At 38.0% G+C, this 12,918-nt stretch overlaps 2 protein-coding genes across 2 annotated transcripts; one reads left to right on the forward strand and one right to left on the reverse strand.

Moving 5' to 3' along the window:
- Positions 1–1,663: 1,663 nt before the first annotated feature.
- On the forward strand, positions 1,664–5,028 carry LOC138045939 (ATP-dependent DNA helicase RecQ-like). Its single transcript, XM_068892581.1, has 2 exons — positions 1,664–2,312; positions 2,586–5,028. The coding sequence occupies exons 1-2, from the start codon at positions 1,846–1,848 to the stop codon at positions 3,991–3,993; spliced, it is 1,875 nt and encodes a 624-aa protein (XP_068748682.1). The 5' UTR covers positions 1,664–1,845; the 3' UTR covers positions 3,994–5,028.
- Positions 4,214–8,418, reverse strand: LOC138045947 (uncharacterized). Its single transcript, XM_068892592.1, has 2 exons — positions 8,355–8,418; positions 4,214–7,649 (listed from the first exon to the last, which is right to left on the reverse strand). The coding sequence occupies exon 2, from the start codon at positions 7,046–7,048 to the stop codon at positions 5,885–5,887; it is 1,164 nt and encodes a 387-aa protein (XP_068748693.1). The 5' UTR covers positions 7,049–7,649; positions 8,355–8,418; the 3' UTR covers positions 4,214–5,884.
- Positions 8,419–12,918: the final 4,500 nt, after the last annotated feature.

Below are 12,918 nucleotides of genomic sequence, written 5' to 3' on the forward strand. Positions count from 1 at the left end.
ATTGTTTGCAGACAGGGGCTGTGGAACACTTTTATTTACACTGGGTGACAGCCTGTGCAACCTTACATAACATGCACCACAGCACCTTAAACTGCTTATAAGGGCCACACAGCCAAACTTTTTTTCCAAAAAAGTTTTCTTAGCTTCAGGGAACAAATCATCTACTGACTTTGGGAGATATGTCCAGGTTTGACCCTAATTAGATGCACACAGATTTCAATAAGCGTCACGAAGTGTCCCCTTGCTCTTTTCGCCAACTTCAACATCACTTGTGTCTCAGAATACAGACAATTTATGTCACAAAGTGTCCCCCAAATGCTACTCTTTAAGTGAAGATTAGCTGCTGCATTTACCCAAAGCTAAAAATAATGCTGACCTTTACCCTTACCTTATTGTTGAAAATAGGTAGCAAATGCTTAGATTTAAAGGGACACTTTGTGTTGGATGTCAAAATTGGGCGTGTATCTAATTAGGGTCAAACCTGGACATAAGTGGACTTTGGTAGTGACTTTAAATGTTTTAGCTTGTACAGGGGAGTTGTGCATTTGGACACTGAACATCAGAGGCGGATAGTGGCATAGGCTTGACATTTTCCCTTTAACATTATGGGACGAAATTCTTCCTTGTAGGTTTTTTACATATACTATAAGTAAGTACTGATGAAGACATTGTTTACAATCTCTGTGGCTCAGCTGGGACTAGTTTCTTTCGTTTTTTTTTTTTTTTTTTTTTTTTTTCAATTCTTCACAAAGATCAAACCTTCAATAACTCTTTTTTTTTTTAACTTTGATATAAGCTAGACTTAACTCTAGTGAATTGGAAAATGAAACATTTGTGGCAAATTTTATGATAAATTCAACTCAACAATCGAAATTGAAAGTTGACAATTGAAGCTAAGCTGAACACAATCTTGATGTGTAATTTTAAAGGGGGAACTGAAAAGGAAACACTTTAACACTGGGGGTCTCACGAATCTTTTTACGGAAGAAGTGTGCGGGAGATAAGCTGAAAATCAACTCTAAAGGAACCTATCCACGAATACCAATACCTTTCAAAAATAAAAAAAAAAGGACAAAGGTCTAGCGATAGAGTACACCGAGCTGTAACGACAACAGCAGTCCGAAAACGATCTGTAGAAAACCTCACTGAACCGTAACGCAAGTGACAGAAGCTGCTTCCGCATCAACTTGACTACCTCAAACACCGGTCACAGACAAGGCAATGACAAAAGAACTGTTCACACTATTTTAATAGAAGTATAATAAGAATTCATCCTAGGTTTGCAGTCTCAAGATAGTCCAAAAGCAAGTCTTGACACACTAATTCTAGACTGGATCTCTTATTAGCAGAGTCGGAGAACTCGAAATCTTACGGCAGAAAGATCTTTTCGAAGAATTTGCGTACTGGTTATAACCTTGCAAGAAGGTTAAACTAAATACGATAAATTCAGCGCTTCAAAAGGTTTTTCAAAGCTTTACAGATCTTTCCGAAGTGACTGAATGAAATACCTGTGTAAAATGGTTGGCTAATCGCTTGCACTCAACACAACTTCTATGTGCTCTTCCACCGCGACACAATATGGCCGACGGTACAAGTCCTGATCTAGATGCGCGCAAGCTCTTATGGGATTTTTGGCCGCTGGCGCGCCTTATTGCTCGTAGCCTGCGAACACAGACGTATTCCCGGCTGTCACTGGTTCCGCCGAAAATACCGTCTGCGAACTCGAGCCGCGAGAACGATTTCCGTGACGTCAGCTCTTATAAACCAATCACATTTCACCTTGCATATCCGAAGAGGTAACCCGCAGAGATCGTGCGTGGAATCCTCGCAAACGCGTGGTTAAAAATGGCGGAGGATGCGTTCAGAAAAGTATGCGAAGTTTTCGGGTTTGATAGCCTTAATAAGCATCAAGAGGAAGCCTTGCGATTTGTTTTTGAATCGAAGAGCGATGTTTTTGTAAATCTTCCAACTGGATATGGAAAGTCTGTTGTATTTCAGGCATTGCCCATCGTGTATTCATGTGTGGAACCAACTCGTGAGAAGAACATTGTACTCGTTGTTTCGCCGCTAATTAACCTGATGAAGGACCAAGTCAGCCGCTTAAATTCACGTGGAATAAGCGCAATATCACTCAGTGATGTCAGCTCCGAGCAAGAGATCAGAGCAGTTGAAAATGGAAGTTATTCTATCGTTTACGGTTCACCAGAGTCTTGGTTAGGTGAGACAAAATGGCGAAAAATGTTGTCAAGCGATATTTACCAAAATTCAGTCAGAGCTGTCGCTGTAGATGAAGCCCATGTCATTTGCCACTGGTAAGTTCTGCTTTATTTAGTGATTGCCGATGTAAGAGTATTTTCCGGGGCTAGCTTAGTATAAACCTTGTTTTAATATTTCGCATTTTCGTGTCTGATTTTATTGTATTGAAATTCCCCCTAGCTGTGTGTTTACATCAGCAGTTCCAAAGCACGTGTTGTCGTATTTTGATCTTAAAGCTTAAGTTATATGTATGTTTGTACGTTGATATTTCTTTTTTTTGTAACTTATTTTCTATAAGGTAAGATAATTGAAATCGCCCTTTATTCTAGGGGAAAATCTAAAAGCAACAAACATGCAGCCTTCAGAGTTTGGTTTTCTCGTCTACACGAGTTCAGGTCACTTCTTCCGCCAACCCCATTCATTGCATTGACTGCGACAGCCACAGAGGATACTAGGGAAACCATATTCGAAGTACTCTTGATGAATGGTCCCCACATTGTTACTGAAAGCCCAAACAAAGCCAACATATCCTATGTTGTCCAGTACATGGGAAGAAATGCCAGCCTTGCAGAATATTTGTCGTGGATAAGTAATGAGGTGAAGGATTGTGGCTCAGCAGCAACTAGAACTATAATTTATACCCAGACCATCAAACAGTGTGCCGTTGTCTACTCAACACTGAAGACTCTCCTTGGGGACAAAATTTACAGTTCAGAGGAAAGAATTCCAAAGACTGTGTTACTGGAAATGCTTCACTCTTGCACCCCCCAGTCAAACAAGGAACACATTCTGACATCCTTCCAAAGTGATCAAGGATCCATTCGAATTTTAGTCGCTACCATTGCTTTTGGCATGGGTGTGGACTGTAAACAGGTTCACCGGACAGTACATTTTGGTCCAGCCAAAAATGTAGAGTGCTACATGCAAGAAAGTGGCAGAGCAGGAAGAGATGGTGCACAGAGTACTGCTTTCCTGCTTTACCAAGGAATGCAACTGATGCATGTAGATAAAGATATCAAAGATTATGTGAAAGAAGAGGAATGCAGGCGTAAACACTTGCTCAGTTACTTTGATGTGGAATGTCCTCCATCGGATCGTCTGCATTTATGTTGTGACAACTGTTCTGTCTCTTGCAAGTGTGGTTTGGAGGATTGCAAACCGCTTTGTTATCCATTGTCAGTAGCTGAGGAACCAAATAATGTAGCACACCAGGAACGCAATGTTTCAGTTGAAGAAAGGAAAAAAATTGAGACTAAACTGGGGAATTATCATAAACTGTTGTTGACAAATCTCACGAAAAGGGATGCAAGTGGCAAGTTGAAATACTTCACACATCCTAAATTTATACTAGGATTTTCAGAGTTGCAGATTCGACAAGTACTGGATCATTGTGCTAACCTGTTTTCAATTGCAGACATTTGCCGCTTTGTCGAAATTTGGGATTTGCAGCATGCATTCAAAATTCATGGCATCCTACAGGAAGTGTTTGGAGACTTGGAAGACACTGGCATCGATTCAGATGATGAAATGTCTGATGAAGAGGAAGAGTTCTTAGGCAGTGATTGGAATGACCTTGCATTAGATGATGAAATGGCAAGTATGGTTCTTGATAATCTAAGTTGTTCTCAGTGGGAGGATTCAATGGAAGAATCAGTTGAAGAAACTCAAGTTGACTTGCCATTTTCTGCTTTAAATGCTCTGGTGAACTTGAGTTTTGATGCCGTTTTGGACAGTTGACAATACATATGTATAGTGAAAACCCCATTTGTGTATAGAAAACTATAAGACTTTTTTGCATATCGCGAGCCTTGTTTTTTGCCTCATGCTCGTGTGGGCAACTGTAACACTACAGTCAAAACTGTTTATAAGAATGAAGAAATACTGACATCACTGGTTTATTATTTCACATAAAACTCAAATATAGAATAATTATAGCGGTACTTGTATAGAAAGGGTGTGATAGCATACAACTGCAGACTGTTTTTTTACCCAATTCCGCAACAAAATCAGTGGGGTCAGAAAATCATTGTTGCTTTTTCAATATTTTGTTACAAACCCTTAAGACATTTTATCTCCTAAACAATGTGTTTGGTTCATGTTAACACTTAAAGTTCCAAGAGATGACCAACATCAAATTAATATGGGCACTGTATCACTACAGTTAATGATTACCAAAGGAAGATTGCCTTGCTCTTTAAAAGAATTCTCCCAACTAATGAAAGAAGAAAATGTATTGAGGTCAGTCTGGAGAATTTGCTTGTGGATATTGAGGCTCAAAGGGGTTAAATGCTACTATAATACCTTAGTTTCCTTACTTTCCTGGTACCATTTTCTTTGATATTCTGTATATTGCATTATGCTTGATGTAAAAAAGATTAATAGTTTTTTTTATGAAATCGTAACTACAGTCATAAATTTGTGTATTCATTTGTTGGTCTCGGAAAACCCAAAATGAAATCTCCGAAAATGACACGCATCGTGAAAATTAAATTTACATTGTTCCAAGATACTGTACATGAATGTAAATGAATGGCATGAATAAAAAAGTGCAGTTTTTATTCATATACAATATATAAGAACAATGGAAATTTAAATTTCCCTAATTAATTCCGATTTAGCTTTTTGCTTTTTTTCGTTGACAACATTATTGCAATTAGGTGTATATGCAAGTAATTTGATCATAATGTGAAACTGGAATATCAAGATGAAATCATGTATTATCTGTTCAAGCAAAACAAAACTTTGTAAAGAAATGTTATGCAACAATCATTACACATGAGTGTTGGTGACATATTTTATTATTTTTCTATTGATTGGGTACTGCTCTTGGCATCCATGTCTTTGGGCACTTTTAAGATTGTAATACATGACTAGCAAATAAGATTGATATATATCCTGCATACTCTTGAAGATGATTGATTAGACCTAATATAAGCCAGCAGGTGATTGAAAATCATGCTTACAAAATTGGCTGCCATTGATTGGAACCTTAATTTTGTTGAAGACAAACTTCATCATTTTGAGCTGCATAGCCTCTAGTCTTGCATTGCCAAAACTTTAAACCATTAATTGGAATCTCATATAGCCCTGGAAAAACTATTTACCTACACTTGTTAAATTTCTCAACCTTGACAGAAAATCCATTCACTCCATGTTTGAATAGTGGTTTTACAAGACCATCAAATAGGCTGTAACAAAAAGACTTAAACAGGCAGCAGTATGGTCGCCATGGTTATACGATGACATGTACATTTATTTCAAAGGGATTTGCCCTTTCCACTGTTAGCTTTTCTCCTTTGCATTACAATGTAATCCAATGTGGATGCAGGGCAATTTCAGGCTTAGACTACAAAATAGCCTGAAATTACCTTGCATACATGCCACATTTTATTGTGATGTAAATGAGTAAAGTTAACTGTGAAATCGTTGATAATGATATTGTGTAATTCCAGAAAATATCTATACCTCCCCCATGGAAGAGATTTTTTTTCTAAGACACCCCCCCCCCCCCCATTCATACATTTCTTTTAAGTGTTTGGCCTTACAGAACCCCCCACCCTTGAGGGAATTCAGATCCTTTCTGTGGGGGGGAGTATGGGTATTTTCTGGACTTAGACATTGTAGCACTTTATCTAGCTTTGACACCTGATGAAAATTTATTTTTGTGATCATTTATCCAGGTGTAACACTTGGACATGTTCAAATTTGCCAGGGCATCTCTTTCAAATCCCTTGAAATGTCTATAACTGCGTCCTTCTTGATAGCTGAAAACACCATTCTCCACTTGCTTTTTGACCAATTCATCGAGGTCTACCACTGGGAAATGCTGGACATGTTTTCCTGAACGAATAGAGCGCTGCAGAAGTTTGTCCACTTTGCCAATAATAGCTTTAACTGGTTTCTCTGCTTGGCTAATTCTTGTAACTGCTTTCTCCGTCAGATTCACTCCTAAGTTTCCATAGGCTTGCTTGTTGAAGTTGTTGCTGTGTTCAACTTCCAAGTCATGGGGAATGTTATTTCCTCGCCCTCCATGATTGTTGACAGTTCTATTCCAGACAAAGATTTCCGCCTCTTTTGCACTTAAACCATTTGAAAGGATCAGTTGATATAGGCATTCAAGAGCATATTTAACACTGTGTGGATCATCTGCCTTGCATAAAAGCATCAGATATTTATATTGTCTAATAATCCTCATGCCATCTCCTTCTGACACAGCATCCAGAAAATTTAAAAAGAGAAGCCCTTCAGACAGGAGGGCAGCATTGTAGTTGAACATGTCATCCGCACCTTTAGATGGCAGAGTTGTTGACTCTGTGGTGTCATCAGAAATGTCTTCTGAAACTACAACTGGGGGATTGTGACCAAGCTCATGCCTCTTTCGACTCTTCCCATTGTACTTAAAAGAGGCTTTGCATCCGGGAAATCGGCAAGGGAAACGCCCATCTTCATTAAGGTCTAGTTGATTTAGAATTTCTTGTCTCTCTTGTATTGAGATCATTTCTTCTAGGGACCCATTCATCATTGTCTCATCAATCACCACTTCGTCTACAATTTTTGCAGCAGCTTTATGTAGAAACTGAAGCTGATAAAATTTGCTCTGGCTGGCGAGGTTCTCAGGGATAGTGAAGTGCTTAGGTTTGTCTTGCTTGCTTTCCAACCCAAGGACAAGAAAGGCTGCTGCTATCACACGTGCGGTCACTTCCAATACCATAAAATCTCTGTCTGCTCGGTAGGCTGTATGTGGGTCATCCCTCACATTTCTGCGATTTATAAGATTACGGTCTGCAAACATAGTGCATTGATCGTCTGATGAAGAGCCAGAGTAGAATCTTCTGAACAGTAGCTGCAGTTAAGAGGAAATGTTATTAGCATAAATTTGAAATCCAAAATAAGTAAGGATGTACTAAACTGTTTCAAAATACATGTCAACCAGGCAGAAGAAGAATGAAGTCTTCAATGTACAGTGACTGTCATAGATGAAAAATTCAGTTGGTAAGGCCTGACACATGGAATGCAATACACATTAAATATTTTTAATCATATTTAGTCAAATGGGCTAGAAGTTGAGAAAATGCAATAAGTTTTTATTATCCAAACCTAAAAAGTTGTACTATTAGTTTATTACACACCTCAAGGATTTTGACTCCGGTGTGCCAGTCACCAAGTTGCATGTTAAAGCCCTCAAGACGGTCCTCTGCTGTGTAACCATTGGCAACTGAGTGTATGGCATTCACTGCACGTTCAACTGATAACTGGTCTCCTGTACATAGCTGGGTTACAAATTTCTTCTCCCCATCAACTGTGGTATATGGCAGATATCCCTGGAAGTGTCTCAGGATGTCAATCATCTCTTCAGTGCAGTTTTCATTTTTGAACAACACACCCATTGGTAGCTGAAACAAAAAAAGAATCACTAATTAAAACATAAAATTTGAAATCCTGGTTAAAGGACATGATAATAAATTATTGTTGTGGTCGTCACTTCAAGGTACAAAGCCCATTCTGTTTCTTCACCTTATATCTTTAGAAAATTAACTGATTTAAGGTTAAAAATAAAAGATAAACTAATGGAAAGGATAATTTTTGAACAGTTGAAGTCAAGATTGATAATGGTTGTCTTCATATATGTATATTATAAATTAGTGAACTATATTATGTTACATTTTTACTGTTTGCAGGTTCCATGCCATACAGATAGTAGGTAAGGTAAAGGTAAAGTCTGCTTTCGATCCAAGTTGCCCATCAGGCCAGAGCCTATCCTGGTTTCTGTAGCATGAAGCAACTGGGAGTATTTCTACTTCCCCTTCCCCCCCCCCCCCGGATGGGATGGTAGTCCATAGCAGGGTTACCCCCAGCATTAAATTCGCTGGTACCCATTTATACACCTGGGTGGAGAGAGGCACCATGAGAGTAAAGTGTCCTGCCCAATAACACAACATAATGTCCCTGGCCATGGCTCGAACCTGGAGCACTTGCTCCAGAGTCGAGCACCCTAACCATGAGACCACAGCGCCTCCCAGATTTCATTAATTTTCTGACTGGGACTGTATGAATCTTTCTGTGCTTGCAAAAAAATTCCAAAACTTCTATAAACTTACAGTTTCAGATTTTTTGGCCATCTCCTTAGAATATTTGTGTGGTATGTGAAAAATGCACACATCCTTTAAAAAGGAAAAGCATTCCAAATGTTCCACAATAATTCTAGACACTAGCACAATATAGTTGTGTCGCTGGTGCTTCTGGTCTTGAACAGTAGGGAGAAACTGGATGTTCGACACACCATGAATGTCTCTTGTAGAAGTGTCAAGGCCATTACCATGAACTCTGTTCATGATGATTTTGTGATTGACCCAATGGAAATCTAAATTCTGATTATCCTTGGTCATGTGCTTGCGCTCGCGCCTTCCATCGATGTTGTCAAATGCAATGGCAAAACCAGTGCTCATATTCAACTTAGCTTCTTTAGCATCTCTCTTGGCCTGTGTAGTATCCTCAACACATTGTGGACTACATGTATGCTCAGGTGAACTGCATATTTCAACAAGTGTGACTACCCTTTTCTCCTTTTCTGCTACAACTTCTTCTTCTTTAGACCTTTTCAGTTGCAGATCAGTGATTTCTTTGCCATGATTTTCACCAAGTAAATCAAACTTTGTACGAATTCGTACATTGGAGCAGGTAATTTTCAGCTTTGCAAGTCGATCCATTGTTGCCTTGAAAAAGAAAAACAAGACAAAGAGAATGGTAATATATAAGTTTATGAACATATTGTCTGCTTTTATCAAGACACTTGGATCTGACATAAAATTATTTTAACAAGTACAGGGAATGTAACCTTACTAACTTAAAATCTGTAATCAAATATTCCAATCACCTGTGTATATAGGGTTAAGTATGATAGCCCAGTTCTTAATAGCACAGTTGTTAATAGTTCACAATTTTTAACCCTTTCCTCACTTGGCCTCAGTTGTTTGAAAACTGGATAAGGCTGTACTAACACAGGATAAATCATCCAGTGGGTAAATCTTTTCAAAATAAACCATGCTGTCCACTGGTTAGAGATTTATCATGTGGATAATATTATCCAGCCTCCAAAAAACTGGGACCAGGAGTGTTCAGTATCCACTAGTAAGTTCTTCGTATCTGATCACCAAACAGCCAAAAGAAATAAAGTAAATCACCAACTAGGATGCAGTCTGATCTAATACCAAATTCTCTGAACTAAATTTAAAATCAAATGTATATCAGTCCGTAAGGAGAATTAGTGAGTGAAAGGGTTGAAAGAAGTCTTTCCATTTTTCAGAAAGAATTACGACCGAAATAAAAGGTTTAAAATAACTGCTCTCACCTCCAAAGATCTTGACTTAATAAGGATTCCAATAACTGTAGCACAGCCATTCATATGCGAGTTGCGCTGCTTCAAGAGGATTGATCCTGAAACTGCTACACTTGGGAGCCATTCGGGAGCTTTTTCTTTTTTTATGGCTGCACACGTCATGAGGAAAGCATAGAAAATTGGTGCTCTCTCCTTCCACTCAAGGCAAACTTTCTCAAAATCGAAGTTCGCGATTTCCTCTTTCGTGTTAGCTCTAAGAACAGATGGTCGTTTTCTGGAACAAATCTCATTTAACTGCGTGTTCATCAGCTGGAGCACCTTTTCGACAACAATCTTTCGAAGTTTGACACTTTTTAGCACAGCTCTTGCAATTTTCTGAGGGGATCCATTAGAAATTGCTTTGCCGAGAACTGCAAAATCATCTTTCAATTCCTTGTGAACAGATTTACTTGGATATGCCACAGTAAGATGTACCTTAGTCTCCTTAGTGTCTGCAATGGGTCGTTCTGGTTTCTGAAATTCGATTTGTTTATGTGGCGTGGAGGTCAACAATCGGCCAGTGAAACCTGGTGTTATTCCTCCGAAAGCATTTTGCAGCAAGCCATTTGGAGCTAGAAAAGAGCGACTTGGAAACGTGCCTACCGGAGCAATAGGGCTAACAGCACCAAAAGTGAAAGCGGGAGGCAGAGAAGGGCTTGTAAAAGGAAAGGTACCAATTCCAGCCCTCGGAGCGGACGTGATACTTTGCGATGGACTGTTGTTTACATTTGCATCTTCGAACTTCAAGCTCTTTTTCGCCTCTGGCTTTTGTCCTGACTCTTTAGCGAGTCTTTTGACTCGGAACGGGCCATCATTTTTGAAATCTTGTTTGATTTCATTTTCAATTTCTCCCACTCTGTCCAAAGCTCTTTTATAGCGAAGCAGACGATTATAACATTTGGTGCGGCAGATGGCGGCAAGATCGCTTCCGACGTAAACGGACAGATCAACTTCAGTTGATCGTAGAATTAATGAGTGAATTGCCACTGTACTTTTTCCAAACACCTTTATCTTTTCTTCACTGGAAACTTTTGCCTTGCAAAGAAAACAAACCTCGGAAGTTAAAATCTTCTTCGGTGTTTCGATGGCGCTCATTGCCGGCGAACAAATTCCAATTCTAAAATTATCGCCGGTTCCCGCGGCGTCGCGCGTGTACGCGAGTGTCATATTCTATCGGTGAATTTGAATGGTCAACAACAAAACAAATGTTTTGACGTCACGGAAATCAATTTCTGGCTCGAGTTCGCAGACGGTATTTTCGGCGGAACCAGTGACAGCCGGGAATACGTCTGTGTTCGCAGGCTAGATTGCTCGATGTTCAAAAAATCTCGTCTTAACAAGCTGAACCAGAGGTGGCTAGTGGTGGATATTACCTTGCTGCTAAATATCAACCACTAACCACGAACTCTACCGGTGAATAGTTGTTAAATTACTTTATACTAAAACAGTGAGATAATATAACACGAAAAGATTATTTTAACTAATAATTTATTATAATTTATTCCTGCAACAATAACAATCTTTTTGGGGGCAAATCCTGGGCCAGTTGCTCAGAGATGAATAGCAAAACCTATTCTTTGTTTGAGTAACCAATCAGAGCATGCCTTCAATGCTATCCACTGTTTTAATATATGCTAATACAGAACATTGGGCAAATGTATTCAACTCCAATTATTGGAGTACAAGAAAACAAACAGGAGCATGATAATCATTGTGTGATGCATTAAACCAACCAGAAAAAATATGAGTACAAAATTAAAGAAAGAACGTCTAATTTTAGAGCTGAGGCTGAACGTTCTTATAAATTTTTGCGTTGTGACGCTGAAAATGTTCTTAAGATGTTCTTAAATTTATGTGGTGTAGCTTTTCAAGAAATCAATGCAGGAATGACCAGGAAACCTATCTGATCAAAGTGCTTGCTTTGATGGTGTTGAAGTTAAATATTTTGTAACGATAATTTATAAATGAGAACTGCTGACATTATTATAAACTGAGATGTGTATCATGCAATAAGAAAACTATCATTATGTCATACAAAATATACCCTTAAGTATTTGGGTTAATTTAAATTTCTTTACCATTATTTTATGCTTTCATTTAAAACACTTTGCTTATCACCTCCAAGTTAGGCAATCAGCGCAAGTGGAGATCACTATTCAGTTTCGTGTTATATACTAATTAACAAGCCAAAGTGGACGTGGCAGTTTTAGTATATGCTAATACAGAATATTGGGCAAATTAATGATGTCACACCTTACCACTTAATGAATAGCTGCAAAATGTTGTACAAAGTTGTAAGGGTAAAAAAGAAGCTTTCTTTCCGATATGGAAGTGTCTTAATAACATTACAAATAATTTTACAAATTTTGGAATTTCAGAAAACCATGCAAAAGTAATAATTATTTTCTTTATGTAAGTTAATTGTATGAGGTTGCATTGGTGTATTCTGTAATTTGAGGGCAAATTACCCAAATAAATCACTATGATAGGACAATGTAACTTCATAGTTGTTTATGCATATAATTATATACATATATTATTCTTGAATGTATCCTACAGTTACATGATAATAGAAAACTTTATTGATCATTATTTATCCATAAACCTGTTTGTGCATGTGATGCATCACTGCAACTCACAAATGAAAAAAAAGATCTCTCATGGTAGTTTCAGTACAATTCTACCACTGCGAGCCCTATTTTTGCTAGCTATTAGGACAGGTCAGCACTTACCATTGTTTTGTAGGAAAGTAAATGAGTTTATATTAATAACTTCAATTCAAATAAGGAGAGATATTTATAGTTCTTTGATTATTTGGAGTTGATATGATTTGACTTTAGATGCCCCCTTTTTAGATGATAATTATTGTTATTCTTGACTAATAGTATTTTTTTGTTTTTTGTTTTTTGCATATATATATACATATATATTTCCTTTTAGGCACTGTACTTTTAATAAGGAATCTCTGTATTCTGTACATACTGACCTAATTACTCAGATATCACTGTTCATCTCTGTATTTTATTCATTTTATTTTAATCATGTGTGTAATTGTATTTAGTAAATAAATAATAAATTTGCAAAGTCAAACAGCAGACCTCTGATTAACTTCTTTTGTTTGTCCACCAGCACTTGTATATTTCACATAATTGTAGTCAGTGTTTGTAGAGATTGGTTAAAAATTACCACCCACAAGTATACTTAATACCTTTTCAGGCCTACCCACAACAGCTGTCGGTTTTAGAATTCTAATATGCGCTCCGTTTTCTTCTCAGAGGGTGGAGCCT

This window comes from Montipora capricornis, chromosome 1 (genome assembly GCF_036669925.1).
Source record: "Montipora capricornis isolate CH-2021 chromosome 1, ASM3666992v2, whole genome shotgun sequence".
In the NCBI taxonomy this organism is placed as follows: Eukaryota; Metazoa; Cnidaria; class Anthozoa; order Scleractinia; family Acroporidae; genus Montipora; species Montipora capricornis.